Source organism: Ruditapes philippinarum, unplaced genomic scaffold (assembly GCF_026571515.1).
Source record: "Ruditapes philippinarum isolate M1 unplaced genomic scaffold, ASM2657151v2 ctg2559_1_1_1_1, whole genome shotgun sequence".
Taxonomy (NCBI): domain Eukaryota; kingdom Metazoa; phylum Mollusca; class Bivalvia; order Venerida; family Veneridae; genus Ruditapes; species Ruditapes philippinarum.
Genome location: NW_026861847.1, coordinates 38,686 through 56,704, shown reverse-complemented (window position 1 = coordinate 56,704; position 18,019 = coordinate 38,686). Strand labels below are relative to the sequence as shown.

The window sequence follows — 18,019 nt, the reverse complement described above, 5'->3', positions numbered from 1 at the left end:
AATTTATTTATTCCTGAGGTTTTTAAGTTTACATTGAATACCTTCATTTGCTTTAAAGATCGATCTTGCATACAAAACTTAATACTAGGAATTAAAATCTAAATCACCCTAGCGCCATATTTCAATAAAAAATACACAATTCAAATGAATACCTTCAATAGATTTGACTATGATTTTAGTGCAAAGCCTTAACCAGAAGATGTCTTAAATCACAAAGGGTTTTTTATTCAGTCAAAATTTTTGAAAGAGGTCTTCAACTTATGTATCAAAGTGAATCCTTCCGACCATTTTCAGACTGCCCTTTTCTACAAAACTTTTACATGAAATCATCTAAATATATACTAGGTACACATGTTCACTTTTCCTAGCACAACCTTAAAGAATAATTGTGACATACCAGTGAGCAGGAGACTCCCTTATTCTTCCAATGATCACAGATTTTTATAAGGTCCGTCTAATGAACCAGCTAAAACGATGCCTTTGTTCAAAATCAATTTATGATTTAAGTACATAAGTATTTACTAATAAACAAACATAGTTTCTACATGGCATGAAGATATTCATAGTAACAAAGACAATGCATAAGAAATCTTAAAAGTATTGGTACTTTGTATTAAAATAAACCACAAATCAAACACTAATGTACAGTAACAAAGACCCAATAGAAAAAAAACAATACAGTGCAGATTTTAATAGGATTTTCTATACAGTAGAAACACCAACAATTTTTACAATAATTTCCATAAAATTACATAATTTTTTAAGTAAATGTTTTGTTGCCATTCAAGTTCATTTAAAAAAAATTATTACAAGTATACCAATAGGATTCCCAAGAAAAGGCACACACATTCTTTACCAAGTGATTTCTCTTTGGTGCTGTATAAATCAGAGGAAGTAACTCCTTTGAGTAGTTTGAGTGACAAAATCACCAACATATTCATTTCAACAGTAAGTTGTTCAACTATTTAAATATATGAGCCGCGTCACGACAAAACCAATATAGTGCTTTTGCGACCAGCATGGATCCAGACCAGCCTGCGCATCCGCGCAGTCTGATCAGGATCCATGCTGTTTGCTTACCAACTCTATTACAAGAAGAGAAACTGATAGCTGGTCTGGATTTATGCTGGTTGCAAACGCACTAAGTTGGTTTTGTTGTGACGTGGCTCATATGTATTTCTAGTCTTCACTTTCCACTTTGCATATATTTTTCATATCTCATTAATGAATCTTCTTGCCCTGACAGTATTTTCTCTCAAAGGACAGCAAATAATATATGGTGTGTAAAGAACAAATATTAAACAATAATTGATATAAATTTTTTAAAAAAATTGCCATCAATATTCAACACATCAGATAAATAATAATATTAGTCCAGAAAATTCACTAGTTAATTTATTTAAATATGGTTAATACGAACTATAATAATGTATCTTTATTTCTGAAGAAATAATTAAATTATCTTCTAGTAAGTACATGTATATATACTTTCATAAATAAAAGAAATGCAATTTCTGTGATAAAATATTACAGATATAAATACCCAGTACAAACAAAAGTTACACTTTTTTTGAGTGTCACGCAGAGGTGTTACATAATCATCTCCCTTAGCTTAGCTTAACTTAGCTTTAGATGTTCCTTATGGATAAATAGTATCGTACAATAATGCTTAATTTTGCTTAAACTCGTGTTAACAGGTTAAAATGGTAGCTTACAATACCTACTGTTGCCCCTCAACAGGCTAAGTCAAGGGGAGCCTAAACATTATTAATGGCTGATCTTCAGAATTTCTTCTTTGCCTATCTATCACTCTGTAATAAACAGTGCTCTCCCTTTGACAATTCATATAGTGTTGTTTAGAAAAGTAATTTCTTAACATGGGGATTGAAATAAAAACTGTCTCATGCCATTTGAAAAAATCTGTTGAAATATCTGCACAAAGAAATGATCCTGAAGGCTATGTATAAACTTTGTACTATTAATTACAGTATTATCATTAATAATTAAATAAGCGTCTCATGTAAATGTATAGTAGGTAAGTACATGTACAAGTTCAATATTTCTTAGTGTAATGTACAAGTTCAATTTTTCTTAGTGTAATGTAAATAAATAGTTTAATACCTATTAAAGCATGGAATCATATTCAAAGGCACTTAAGCCGTTTCTTAACCAACAACAACAACAACAAATAACTTAAATTTCACAGAAAAAAATTGTTTCTACTTCTGTTTACCTTGTTTCAGTTTTATCCTAGATTCTCAGATGTCAGTCATTTTCAGTATGCTTTGCTTTTTGCAGCGTTTGAATCATTTTGTCTATAAACTTTATATACTCGTCTTGACTCTGAAAAGCTCCTGATTTTAATTTCAAAGCATTTTCAAAATTAGTAAATTCTTCAGCTGAATTGTTTTTAGGAAGAATCTCTTCCAGGTCATGTGATTCAAATTCAAACAAGTTTTTCTTCTCATTTATGTCAGCAGTCATGGAAGTCTGAGGATCAGCAGTGTCTCCTGATTTAGCAAAAGTGTACGTTTCCTCAGCAAAGTCTGATTCTTTGGTATCAGATGAGCTTTGACATTGCACATCAAGAATCTCTGTCCTCCTCACTTTATGGCTTAAAACAGGTAACACAATGTTGTTCTGTGAATTTTCCTTCCTTTCCAAACTGTTGCTTTTATCTGGTACATTTGTTAGCTTCTCAATATCACTGACAAATTCACGAGTTTGAAACTGTTCCAACAAAGGTAGATTGCTGCTGTCTATAACACTGCCTGTACCTGTCACAACAGGATCAGTTTTACTACTGGCTTCAACAACACATTCTTCCTGTGCTAGGATGGGCTTCTGACAATTCAAATCTTCAACCACAGTCAACGGATCTGTTGCAACAACTTCATATTCATTATCCACTTGAACGTTTTCTGTAGTCAAGAACTCCATATTATTAGACAGAATCTGCAGCTGCTCACCGTTTTCAAGCATGAAGTTTTTCCCATCATCATCTTCATTTAAAATCAGCACAATTCTCTCAGTTCCATCATCTGGCAAATTTTGAATTTCTTCTTTCACAATAACTTCACTTTGTATTTGTTCAACAATCTTCTCAGAGTTCTCATTCGGTTCAGCAAAAACCACATAATAACTTTGATCACTAGAAGCTGTATTCACTCCAGCTTCCATTCCTTCATCAGTACTTGAAGCTACAGTATTGAAGGCATCTTGCCTATGAGCATCTTTATTCATCTCGTTATCCTTATGGTCAAACACATCGTTTGCACCATCGGAATATGTAACCTCATTGTAGTTATTCACATCATTTATTTCATTATCTTCCAGAACTATGAATCTGACTGCATCATCAACTTTGATACCACCTTTGTCTGTTTCATTACTTTCAGTCATAGCTTTCAATCGAGTCTCAAAATTATCAGTTCCTTTCACATACACTGCCATTTCATCATCTTTGTAGTAAACACGAAAACTTTTGTCATTGTCAACAGTTTCCACATCTAATTCATTGGTCTGTTTCTTGTCTGCATGGTTTTTACTGCTACCTTTCTTTCTTATATTCAACAATTCTTTCATATCTTGTTCTGGTAAACGATGTATTGACATTAGGTGTTTGCTTAACACATACCGATTGAAGAATACAGAATTACACAGCGAGCAAACAGCTTTCTTTACCTTAGCTAGGTTACCAGCAGGTATTAGACGACCTTCGGACAACAGTTGTTTATGTTCACTATTTTGGTGAGATCTTAGATGCTTTTTATTGACGAAACTTTGGCTACAGAGTCTGCAATCATATTTTCTGTTATGTGTTTTAGTGATATGTTTATTGAGAGACTGTTCTGATTCATAAAACATGTTGCACAACTTACAGGAAAACTGTGTAACATTATTGTGATATTTCATATGTGACTTCAGTTGACGTTTGTTGTTAAAGCTGTGAAAGAAAAATAAAACAAGGTCTTAAATATAACAGTTAATAATTATTCCAACTTACCAATCGCCTTTCCTTTCCTTGTTTAGAAAACCTGTGATATTAAATTAGAATACTATAAGAATCTTACACCGACTGCCAGTAAAGACCGGAATATCTAGCTTGAGGGTAACTGTTTACAGCGGTAACCATGCTCTGCCGAGTTTCCGCTAAACAGTTACCCGAGAGCAAGATATTCCTGTCTGTACCGACAGCCAGTGTTTGATTCTTTTTCTTGCATATTACATGTCAATTATTTTCAGAACAGAAATTATTAAAACTGATATTCTCATTACGCACTTTTTTCTTATAGTAGCGTATGAACATACAATTTCATTCATAATGGAAAAATGACGTCATCTTAAGAACGCAATTCATTCATAAAAGGCACGCAGCAATGACGTCATTTAAAGCACGCGACTTGTCTTACATGGGGGGTGTAAGACAGAGTTTTCTTGCACCGGTGTAAACGGTAGATAATCCTGTCTGAGATGCAAGAAACATACGTTATAGATCTACAGAAGTTTTAAATTGAAAGATATGTTTGGTTCAAACATATTTTTATTCAAGATATATTCACATGTTAATATTTTACAATTTAAAGAAGAAAGGAATTAGACCAAGAGCTGCAATAGCTCATGGTAGTCCTCTCCTTTAACAAAAGCTATACATATACATGAAAATAAAAAAAATGGTTTATTCTAATGCTAATTATACCAGATAAAGTGAGAAAATAAAGAAAAATTCTAAAATATTTATAGATATGTAAGAAATTGATAGAGAATAATAGAGAGAAAGAAAGAGTAAAAGGGGAGTAAGTGGATGCTTCTATATGAAACAAACGTATCATTTACAATCATTTTGATATACACTATGTCAAAAGGGACACAATGTTGTATGACAACTGTTATGTTACATGTTAGATTCTATTAGTATCTCTTATAAATTTATGAACAGCGGCGAAAATGGCTGGAGTCTGTAGGTAAAGCAGGGTCTCCATAAAGAATAACTTACAAAGTTGGAGTGCAAAAGTTGGAATTTAAGTCATAATAAAGGGAACCAACAAACCTTTTTCCACATTTATCACAAGTTTCTGGTTTTTCACCGGTATGTATTCTCATATGTTCCTGCAGACTTTGGTTGTAGGGAAATGATTTCTCGCACAGTGAACACTTATAAGGCTTGACACCTGTAATAGTAAACACATAAAATTCGAATGTACTTGAATGGTAAAAGAAACAGTGGTCTGTTTGTAAATTCAAACATTTAAGCTTGATTATCAAACAAGTGTTTTCGCACCCTATCATTTACTTAAGAACTTCAGAATCTGATTTCTAAAACTTTCCAGTACAAGCGTTATATGAGGAGACATTGCGCAATCCCAAACAGGACTTATGTCCAACATCAGCTGAGAGGGAGAACACAAATAAATTACCTCTTCCTTTTTATTGTTATGGTCTCTTTCTCTTTATTACCTCCCCTTTTCTTTTTTTTATAGTATCTTTTTTCTTTATTACCTCCCCTTTTCTATTGGTTATTGTAATTTTTTTATTACCTCCCCTTTTCTATTGGTTATTGTCTCTGTCTCTTTATTACCTCCCCTTTTCTATTGGTTATTGTCTCTATCTCTTTATTACCTCCCCTTTTCTATTGGTTATCGTATTTATCTCTTAATTACCTCCCCTTTTCTATAGCTTATTGTCTCTGTCTCTTTATTACCTCCAGTTTTCTATTGGTAATCGTATCTTATCGCTTTATTATCACCCCTTTTCTATTGGTTATTGTATCTATCTCTTTATTACCTCCCCTTTTTATTGGTTATTGTATCCATTCCTTTATTACCTCCCCTTTTCTATTGGTTATTGAATCTGTCTCTTTATTACCTCCTCCTATTGTATCTATCGCTTTATTACCTCCCCTTTTCTATTAGTTATTGTCTCTGTCTTTTTATCAAAGGATCAAGGACACAGGCTACTAGAATCTATCTGTTTTCTAATCTTGTTTCAAAATCAAGCAAAAAACATGTATACCGATATACTTAAGAAAACAGGCAATACGAATCTGCATGTATACCGATATATTTAAGAAAATTGTCAATAAAACCCTGTATGTACACAGATATATTTAACAAAACAGGCAATACAAACCTGCATGTATACTGATATATTCAAGAAAACTCGCAATACTAACCTGCATGTATACTGATATATTTAAGAAAACTGGCAATACTAACCTGCATGTATACTGATATGTTTTAGGAGGTAGCTATGTTGCCTGAAAGACTTGCCACACTGGTGACATTGGTGTTCCTGATTAGAAGCATGTTCTTTTTTGTGGAAGTCCCGGCCAGACTTGGTTTTGAACTTCTTATTGCATGTATCACAGGAATACGCCTTGACATCTGTACAGAAATAATCAAATGTTGCATAATTTGCAGATTATTTTAGTTTTTCATCTTTACTAACTATTCCCTGCTTTACTGTTAGAGAAAGATCTGAGGAATTGGTTCCAGTACATTGTACATTAGGCCTAAAAAAAAAAATGTTGTGTTTCCGGTGGCCCGACCGACCCTATTTTTTAGGGCCGACCCAAAGTTTTTTATCGATGTACAAAAAAAAAATGGCGCCCGTACCGACCGTACCGAAGACGGGTTTTAGTATTGCGAGTTGACAACGATGTGAGGCACAGACGATTCGGGTTCCAATTACGTATTAACGCGCACCGGCTAATATGGCGGCACAACAAGCAGCCGAAGTGTCACTGCTGGCGATTTTCTTTAAAAATACGATCATAGTTTGGCAAAACAGGAAATCAAATTAATAGACCACAGCAAAACAGCTCAAAACATTTTTCGGACGTGCATGGTCATGTTAAGAGTGATAATATTAAAATTGAAGCCAGTTGTTCGGTAAGAATAAAAAAAATGAAAACGAAAGTCGAGTCATGCCACTGGTAAAATTTATTTCAAAATAAAATATTGAAGACTAGGTTTGGTAGTCTATCATTTTAAGTACTTTTATATGCTATAGAATATAATTAAAAGTACATATAATCCGTATCTGACATATCTACAATCGTTGATTGACTAAAAAAAAAAAAAAAAAAAAAGTCCGACCTACCGACCCTACTTTTTTTTGCCTCGCCACCAGAAACACATCAATTTTTTTTTTAAGCCTTATGAGTTTAAGTCTATTTTAAATGTAGAATAACAATTTCATCAAACTTGACATTGCAATGTTATTTTTGATACTTTTTAAGAGCTCAGTCCCATTCACAATGGATTGAAAACCATACCACTTTCCATAAGTGAAGCTCTAATTATCCTTTCATCACAATATAAAACCCAAGAATAAATAATCTAATGAAAGAGCATCTGAAAATGATTTTTCTATCATTATCCCTTTCCTTGTTGTTATAATAAGTAAACCCCAGAATAATGTAGCCAATCAATGAGCATTATATATGTTTATCCTGACAGACATTGCGGTAACTGGAGTGCAGGTAACTAATACATGCACTGACTGTAGTTAACGCAGTTGCACCATGCATTTATGGGTACATGCATACAATTTAACTGTGTCACATTTTCTTTTAGAAAAGTCTCCAAACTATGATTCAATTTGTAGTAATGCAATGTACATGTACCTGAGTGAGTTCGCTTGTGACTGTTAAGATTTGCTTGTCTCAGGAAGGCTTTATCACAGATATCGCATTTATATTTACGGATCCCAGAATGCACCACACTATGGAGGGTGAGGTAAGCTTTTGTAGCAAATGACATACCACAAATCTCGCACTGAAAAGGCTTCACATCTGAAATGGCAATATAATTTCAAATGAACATGTATATGTATGTATTAATTGCCAATTTTAACTGCACAATATGCCTGCTTTGAAAACATTAGAAGAAGTACATGATTTAGCCTAACCTGCCACTAAAGCCTAAAATATTGAATATCTAAGCAATATATAACCAAACACACTCTCTTATCTCTCAATGAACGTTTTAACTTAACACTGGAACAAAACAAATATAATTATGTAGACAAGATAGACAAAATGACTAGAATCTCCAATTTTTAAAAATTATTATTGCTTTCATTATAATATTTAACAGATGGTTAACACACCTCATTTCATGCATTTACATCTGTTGAGATATGAGGGTAAATTTAAACCCCGAGCCCACACTGGCCAAGGGATATAACAAGTCTGAGAGCTTCTGCAGATGTTTATGGGCATAAAATGGTGCATAAGCACAATTCTTACATGTACATAAAAATTTACATCTGATTTGGTAATTCCACTTTTTGTCATTTGTTTTTCGTACAAGAGACTGGTTTTCATCATGATTTTCATTTGCTAGTGTGATATTAACTGACACAGTCACTTATATTTAGAAAATGAAACTACGGGGGCCGCCTTCACTGTATTAGCTAGTTTTACATAGCCATGCATAGCATATACATGTAAAAAAAAAAATGCAAAACTGGCAAGTACTTGCATTATTTTATCAGTAAATGCATGTTTTGTTCTCCCTGAATGTATACCTGCATGCACAGCTTTATGCAGAAATACTAGGTTATTAAATTTTATTTTTGTTTTTGCCATTCAGTTTTCATGTTTTAAGTAATACTAGTTATAAATGTACATAGTTTGTCTTTGCTAAATGTTGATGAGGAAAGAACCCAGCATAATAGACGTTAAAAGGTTAGAACTCCCCCAGAAGCATAAAGCACATGTTAGGCAAGTAGATAACCCTGAAATGATTAAAAAAATTAATAGAGGATATTTGTTTGTTTTGCATGTAAGATTGAAATATATTTCACTAAGTGAACACCAGATGCAATATTTTCACGAGTGAAAATAGATAAGTTGGTGTTCACGAATGAAATATATTTCAATCTTATATGTAGAACAAATACATTTTCTTTTAATTTCATGCTTTTTAAGTGAATTTAAGTATTTTTTTACTACTTTTGCCGCATTATGTTGCACATTCTCTTTAATGATGTCATCATATCATGACGTCACATCATCAATTTTGAAAAATAGTTCTATTTCATTTCTCTTATTTTGTTACATTGTTAACATGATGCATGATGACCTAAAGAAGCAAATGTACGTATGACGGTATTTATTTCTGCCTGTTATTCCATTTATTTATGATATTCTTTTCATCCGCATTCAGATATAGTCTGGTTATAATGAAAATATAATTTATTAATTTCACTAGTGGTTTATCAGAATATAATCATCTGATATATTACAGTAAAACACTGGAGAGCAAGAAATAACTTGAGCTAATACACAATACAAACCTCTATGTAAGACCATGTGCTTTGTCAGGTAGTATTTCTTGCTAAAAGACTTAGAGCATATGTAACACTGGAGAGATTCCTCTCTCAAGTCTTCATCAGCATCAGACAACTCTTCATCAGACATATCTAAATGTTCAAATTCAATCTCAGCAAGTACATCCACATCTTTATCTGTTTCCTTTAATTCTTCAAACTTTCCTATTTCCTTATTACTAAAATGTTTTAAATTACCACTTAAACACGATCTAAGACCTTTAGATCCTGCTTTCCATTTGTACGTCTCCAAAAAACTCCCATCTTCTTTAAACAAATTTAAATTTTCATGACTAACATTATCAGAAATATTTTCTTCTAAACTTTCCTTCCCACTATCATTTAAAACAGGATCTGAATCATTGTCATCTGACTCAAGTTGAGTGAGACACTTCCTCCTTTTATTTTCATTAGGACTAATGGAATTTTCCGCACTATCATCGTCTTTCTTTCGTTTGTCAGATTTCTCATTGCAACCTTTTCCTGGTATTAGGATCATATCTTTCAACCTCACACAAACTTGCACAGTTTGTTTTTTAACTGAGTTTAATACATCTTCACTTTTGTCTTCAGGCTTGCTTTCTTCTATGTGAATAATTTTTCTTGTAGAATTTGTTCCTGAATTTGAATTAAACATTAGTTAGTATAAACATAATTTATTTCAAACAAATTCACAGTATACATATGTATACAAATAATACCAGAAATGAATGTACACAATACAGGCTTTTATTGTTGAAAGAGGATTGGGTCCGAAAGCTGACCTTATAAAGGCCTTCTCCTTATAAATTTACATAAAAAAATGTACAATGCATAAATTACGGTATGACAATATTAGTGACTTGCTTGAAATGCATCTGAATTTACATCCTTATTTTTAAGTAATTAATGTCAAGATTGTTTCTTACATTTAGTTATAATCTAAAGCAAAAATATAATCAAAGAAAAGAAAGATTGATAATACAAGACCGCATCATTTAGTTAAATAGAATATAACAGAATAATAAAATACAATTAAACATTGAATCACCTTTCTGCTTAAATTCTAGTAAAGTGTCATTCTTGACATCATTAAAAGACACAGCTGTATTTTTATTCCCTTTCTCCTCTTCACCCTCAGTTTTTATAGCTTTACAAATTAAACCGGATTCATTTCCAACACCATAATCTTGTGTCACTGAAAATGATTGATCATCACATGTTGGCTTATATGCAGAATTACTAGTCCAATTATCTGCAACTATGTCAGAATGGTTTTGATTGATTGAATTGTTTGACACAGATTTTATAGCAGTAACATTTAGATTGTCTCTCAACTTTGCAGTTGGCTTTCTTATTCTTGTCGATGACCGTTTTCTAACTTCCATTGTAGTCTAAAAATAAAATGTATATTTTTTTTTACAAATCATTAAACAACTTCTTATGAGACTTAATATCAAAGTTAATATAGACAAGGATTATAAGACTGGCATTGATGGAAAAAAAAATTGTCATTATAAACTTATCAAATGAAAAGTCAAATTGAAACAATTTATTGATATATCATTTTGAATGGCCAGTATAGTAGAAACCATTTTTTTTTTAAATAGGGAAATATTATTCTCAATATTTCGACGGCAAGACAGACCAATTTTATAATCTGATATTTCATAGATGTCTGCGACCATCGTCTATATAAAAAAGCCCTATAGCCCACAATTTGTTAGGCTAGGGAAATATATATATACCTTTAATAAATGTTCATTTAAGAGGGGAATGAGGTTGAATTTCAACCCAAAAATTTTGGAATGAGGGCTAACCTACATAATTTTTAATACCTTAACACGTTTATATGTTTCATATTGAATTTGTTGAGTTACAAATGCAGTGTATTTCTTTGTACACCATTTAATTTTAAATGTCAACTCAGAACTGATTATGTTAAATAATAGAAACTGTATGATTTTTTTAGACTTATATATATTAACTTATACATTTAAGAAACCTAAAGTGCAAAATGTACACCTATTCAATAAACTATTGACAATATTTGGAATTTGGTTATAAGTATTTTATGTCACCATTTTAGAGCTGTCATCGACAGAGACGATATCAACGATAATTCAAAAGTCAAAATCTGCATTTTCCCAAGGTGTGGAAGTCATTTGTAGACAAGGCATTAGAATCTGCAAATAAAACTTGCAACCATCATTTCATTTATAAAAAGTAAGACTTAACGAAACCAACACTATTATTTCAAATGATTGTAAACAGATTCAAATTTAAATAAGTTTTGCATAGCCACAATGGCGCTTTGGAACATCAAATGTGAATGTTTTCCCTACCAATCTTTTACAAAAACGACCGAAAAGACCTAAAATTACATTCAAAATATACCAAAAACTACAAACAACCGTTAATTTCTTTGACTTTTCTAATGTAAATTCCTGCGGTGCAAATGGTGAATATAAATAAAAGGGAGATAACTCATTTTGAACCTGAAAAATATATTCCACGTGCCGTTCTATTTTGTACGGTGTCGATACAATTTCAATGTTAGATTAAAATTATATTACATGTAATCTGGGACATACGATATCGTATATCCCAGTATATCCCAGATGTAATATAAATCCGTTGATTATGTCGTGAAAACTAACGCTGGATTTATGCTTAATTATTTCTGAGACAGTTGTTATTCTGTCCCAGATTATTTGGAAAAAAGATATATTTCATGCCTAGTCTAGTTATAAACGTATCAAAGAATACCCGTCTTCCCAAGTTGCGATATCAAAGACATTATCAAAAGCTCTTTGTATAAATATAATTTGACAATTTATATAATATAATTGACAATAATAATTATTTATACAGTATTACTGTATTTCATATCTTGCTTACAAAACGTCATATAATGAAGGGGAAGATATGCTAATAGTTGAATACGAAAAAAGCTATTATAAAGCCTTTGATTTGGACGTGAAAGCTAGATGCATGCGTATACTTTCTTTAACTGCCTTTTGTTGTTCAACATATATTACAAACAGATAAGGCAATTACCAATGTCACGTTTCAAGAACTTTTGATTATTATTTAAGTATACTATTTTCTCTCTCTCTCTCTCTATCTCTCTCTTTCTTTTTTTTTTAATTCGGAGACGTGCAACTTCAAAATTAACTCTTTATTTTACCCAAAAAAATTAACTATAAATTACATTATACAGACGAAATACAAGTCATGCATATATTTAAAATATGTAAGATTTATTTCTATTATATATTACATCTCTCTTTCAACACTCCGATTGTAATCTATTTTAAAGACACACCGCGACATCTATATGTGGTTGTTTTTCGGCAGAACAGAACGTAACAGATAAATTGCTTTAAGTATAACAAGCTTGTCACCATATTTTGTGTACATGTACAACATGTAATTCACGTGTACATTAATGACACATGGCATGAACATATATAAATGCAAAATAATGATTTATGAAATGTATCTAATTCATATATATAACTGCAAAATAATGATTTATGAAATGTAAGAATGTTTAATTATTGAGACATGAAGTTACTTTACAAATATTTAAATATATATCGCAATATTATCAAGAGAATAATGAATTTGAATGAAAAATTACATATTTTATTTTTGCAATTGCAATAAAGCTTAATGTGAACTGGATTCTAGGTGAAAATTGTATGCTTCTTTAAATAATTTTTCAGAATAAAGGATCCCTGCTATATAAGGTAAATACCTATATAGTACAATGTAATTCAAAGGTTTAGGGTATTCTCATTACTAGAATTATACAAAATTGAAAAAGTGAACCGCTTGTTTGGCTAAATTTTCATCCCAAATTCGTCTGTGAAAAGCTGGAAAGAATGGTCGTACATGTCGGCCATGCATACGGAAAACATGTGTCAGGTAACAGTCCGAGTTACATAACCTTATCAGTCAGTCAGGCTTGTTAGAAAGATGTGATCATTTATTTTGGCAGTAACACCTTATTTTTCTCCATGATGCATATAATGGGCTCATTGGCCCCCTGTGCATCAAAATAGTTTCATCACAAAAAATCGACTTGCATACATATATTTAGTATCATTCAGTGAATTACTAAATTCAAAATTAATGAGTCACCATTTAGTAGATGATAACATTTAAAAACATCATGGACTTTGATTGTCAAAGTAAGATGTCCAGGGTCCGTACTCTCAGTGCCTGAAAGATTGGACCCTCATTAACCCTAGAATACCTATCTTTATCTAAAAAATAGTTTTTAGACGGGACACAAGTTTCATCATGTCCCACGTTTCAGTCATAATATAAAGCCAATTTAAGCTATCACATGTTTCTTTTTTATTTTGACATGCAATGTAAAATGTTTACTTCCGGTAGGTATATAGTTGCGTTTTACGTTGTTTTTTTTTTTCTTTCTTTTTTCAATTAATTTAATTAATGCATCTGATACACACATTTATTACAATTGTCAAAATGCTAGGTAACCTGGTCGTGGTGGAGCTTTAAGAGTCAACCGACTGTAGGGTGTTAGCCGTTTTACGCTCTAACGATGCGTTAAAAGTGAACATTTGAGCCGCGTAACGACAAAACCAACATAGTGCGTTTGCGACCAGCATGGATCCAGACCAGCCTGCGCATTCGCACAGTCTGATCAGGATCCATGCTGTTCGCTATCAGTTTCTCTACTTGTAATAGGGTTGTAAGCGAACAGCATGGGTCCTGATCAGACTGCGCGGATGCGCAGGCTGGTCTGGATCCATGCTGGTCGCAAACGCATAATGTTGGTTTTGTCGTGACGCGGCTCATAAAATGTTTTATAAAACCTGACTGACTGGGTGTTTATTCAAGTATTTCGATCTATTTCATTTAACATTGCGCAAAACAAAAATGATTAAGATCAATTTTATGCCCGACGATCAAAACTGCATTTAACATTTTCTATATTGAAAATATGTGGTGATTGTTGGTAGTTTTCACTCCGGATTACGACAGTAAGCCACAGTGAATTTACCACAGCACAGTTCAGCTAACGCATTGTTTCTGGGCTGCAGTTGTCCGGCAGTTTACCAGTACTAGTTGCCGGCACTTAATCAAGGAACTGAAACTTCTGTACAGACCAGAGCAGATCTCAAGGTACAGTACAAATGGCCGTAGAAAAGATTTCATGATCAATCACTAAGAAAGTGACCAGCAACGTCCGGGAATCGAACCCGGGTCGCCCGATTCACAGTACGACACTCCACTCATTGAGCTTACCAAAACTTGCTATCGTACTTGAAATATGCAAAAAGGTGATAAATATTCATGTTTGATTTGTCCTTCTTCTATGTATATTGAATGCAAAATTTCAAATGTATGTATGCCAATGCAAGGATTAGTATTGAAGATTGTGAATGCAGAAATTGTATCATTGCTATTAAGTCCTGTCCAAAATGACAAACTATTGTGTAGAAGTAAATATTCAATGCATGTTTTATAATAGTGTCAAATTATTAGTCGTTTATGTTTTTATGACATATGCAAAGTGAAAACTGTTTGTATATTTTGTAAATATAAAATGTTCTGTGTGATGTCTCAACTCGATTGCTTGCGAATGTTGTTAACTAAAATTTAAGGAAACGTTTATGTTCATGTAATTAATCATTATCATTTTATACAATATTTTTATAAGATATACTTTACATAATTGATCAAAAAAACCTTTTGACGTCTATGACCAATTCTTGGGGACTTTGTATGTTGAATACGATCTCGGCTTTTCTGAAAGCGATATGGTAGTGGTCAATTCCCGGGGCCCCGGGGTCTCTCCCGGGGTCTCTATATCATTATCTAATTCGACCTAATTCCAGCCCTGTTTATGAACTATTTTTATCAAAGATTTTCAATCTGGAACGCACAGAATCGTAATGAATCATTAGGGATATGGATCATCTGTTCGTTTGATGACATTTGATGTGATTTTATTTAAATGAATTGCGATAATAAAAAAGTCCGTCTCAATCACGTTCTAAATTCAAAGCTATACAAACTCTTGGAGAACTATATAATGTATATATTATGCCTACAGTTAAATTGACTTATTCTAGTGGCATTATGCCCATACTAGTGTAAAAATATTAGGTGTATAGGTCAAGGTCAAAATACATTTTGATTTTGCCTGTATTGCTTTCAATTTTGAAGTCGAGAAGTCAATGACCCACGTGGCTCAGAAAAAAATTTAAACTTTTTGTTTACGTTCAATTCATAAAAAGAGTGAGACAGTATAACCCACAAAATTTGCGTGTTTACAAACGTTAAAGCGTTGCAAACGATTTGCGAGAGCATCAACATCATTCGACACCTAAAAATCGTTCATGTATATCGATCAATCTTGGATAATTCAATAAAATATACAAAAAAAAAAGATTATAAAAGATCGATGAATTTCACCTCTTGCACTTCACTAGAACTGGAAAAGGAATGCACACTTGTTTTACACTTCTTCGTAAGTAAATCAAACCTAGAGTAGATTTTTTTTAATTATGGTATGTTAGTATAGATTTGTACTTTATGAAAATAGCAAAGATATGGTGCATGCATAATAACTTATATCGCATGGTAAATATAGTAAACTGCAGGGATCTGGGTTTTAACTTTGTAACGTTAACGCCAAAAAATCAGTGGCACGTGAAAATTCAAGTTCCACCCATATTGAGCTTATTCAAGCGAAGTTATGTTTTATACACCTGAGTTAACACTGATACCGACACACCTAGCATGGAACACGGGGGCGTACCTGGTCTGGTTCCCGTCGTACTATAAAATTTAGTACTATTGAACGGAGAGAAAAGGGCAGGTAATCCAGACTATTGAACGGAGAGAAAAGGGCAGGTAATCCAGACTAGGGCGTACCCTGGTCGATTAATACAACTTAAATTTACAAAATGCCTATTATATTTGTCTTTTACGCTTTTCTTTAATATTGTAATCTTGGTAAGATTGAGTTCCACTTACGCTTAGTTTGGCCATGATTTGTCTTATAAATGACACTTGTTAACGGAAAACTTGTTAAAATCACCGACTATCTGACAATTATCACTGCCACAGAAGGCATGCTTGAACAATTGGCATTTTGTAAGTATAACAGCCATGGACTGAAAAAAAATGCTAAAATCACTGACATTGTGTCAATTATAATATTCACGGACTAGAAAAAATGCGAAAACCACTGACATTCTGTCAATTATCACAGCCACGGCTGAAAAAAACATGATATGACAACAGGCATTCTGTCAATTATCACAGCCACGGACTGAAAAAAAATGTGCTTAAACAACTGACATTCTGTCAATTATCACAGCCATGGACTGGGGAAAAAATGATATAACAAAAGGGGAATTTGGCAATTTTCACAGCCACGGACTGAAAAAAAATGTGCTTAAACAACCGACATTCTGTCAATTATCACAGCCACGGCTGAAAAAAACATGATATGAACAACAGGCATTCTGTCAATTATCACAGCACGGACTGAAAAAAAATGTGCTTAAAAAACTGACATTCTGTCAATTATCACAGCCATGGACTGGGGAAAAAATGATATAACAAAAGGGGAATTTGGCAATTTTCACAGCCACGGACTAAAAAAAATGTGCTTAAACAACCGACATTCTGTCAATTATCACAGCCACGGCTGAAAAAAACATGATATGACAACAGGCATTATGTCAATTATCACAGCCACGGACTGAAAAAAAAATGTGCTTAAACAACTGACATCTGTCAATTTCACAGCCACGGACTGAAAAAAAATGTGCTTAAACAATTGACATCTGTCAATTTCACAGCCACGGACTGACAAAAAATGTGCTTAAACAATTGACATCTGTCAATTTCACAGTCACGGACTGACAAAAAATGTGCTTAAACAATTGACATCTGTCAATTTCACAGCCACGGACTGAAAAAAAAGTGCTTAAACCATTGACATCTGTCAATTTCACAGCCACGGACTGAAAAAAAATGTGCTTAAACAATTGACATCTGTCAATTTCACAGCCACGGACTGAAAAAAAATGTGCTTAAACAATTGACATCTGTCAATTTCACAGCCACGGATTGGAAAATAATGCTATGACAACAGGCATTATGTCAATTGTCACAGTCACGGACTGGAAAAAAAAGATAAAACAACTGACATTCTGTCAATTATCATAGTTACGGACTGGAAATAAATGCTTAAACAACCGACATTCTGTCAATTTTCACAGCCACGGACTGAAAAAAAATGATATAACAAAAGGGGAATTTGGCAATTTTCACAGCCACGGACTGAAAAAAAAAATGCTAAAACAACCGACATTCTGTAAATTATCACAGCTATTGACTTGGGGAAAAATGATATAACAAAAGTGGAATTTGGCAATTTTCACAGCCACGGACTGGAAAAAAATGCTAAAACAACCGACATTCTGTCAATTTTCACAGTCACGGACTGAAAATAAAATGCTAAAGCAACTGACATTCTGTCAATTATTCCAGACACGGACTAGGTACTTGCTTAAATCACCGACATTCTGTCACTTATCACAGGTTTGGACCGGACACTTTCTAAAACCACTGATATTTTGTAAATTATCACATGCTTGGACAGGAAACATTCTCTAACCACTTACATTCCCTAATTTAATCGGAA

General features: G+C 32.9%; 1 protein-coding gene across 1 annotated transcript; it reads right to left on the bottom strand.

Moving 5' to 3' along the window:
• Window positions 1–1,625: 1,625 nt before the first annotated feature.
• LOC132717100 (uncharacterized) lies at window positions 1,626–11,781 on the bottom strand. The gene is made up of 7 exons (XM_060700496.1): window positions 11,730–11,781; window positions 10,367–10,709; window positions 9,304–9,954; window positions 7,628–7,795; window positions 6,216–6,383; window positions 5,051–5,171; window positions 1,626–3,946 (listed from the first exon to the last, which is right to left on the bottom strand). The coding sequence occupies exons 2-7, from the start codon at window positions 10,701–10,703 to the stop codon at window positions 2,266–2,268; spliced, it is 3,126 nt and encodes a 1,041-aa protein (XP_060556479.1). The 5' UTR covers window positions 10,704–10,709; window positions 11,730–11,781; the 3' UTR covers window positions 1,626–2,265.
• Between the last annotated feature and the right edge of the window lie 6,238 nt (window positions 11,782–18,019).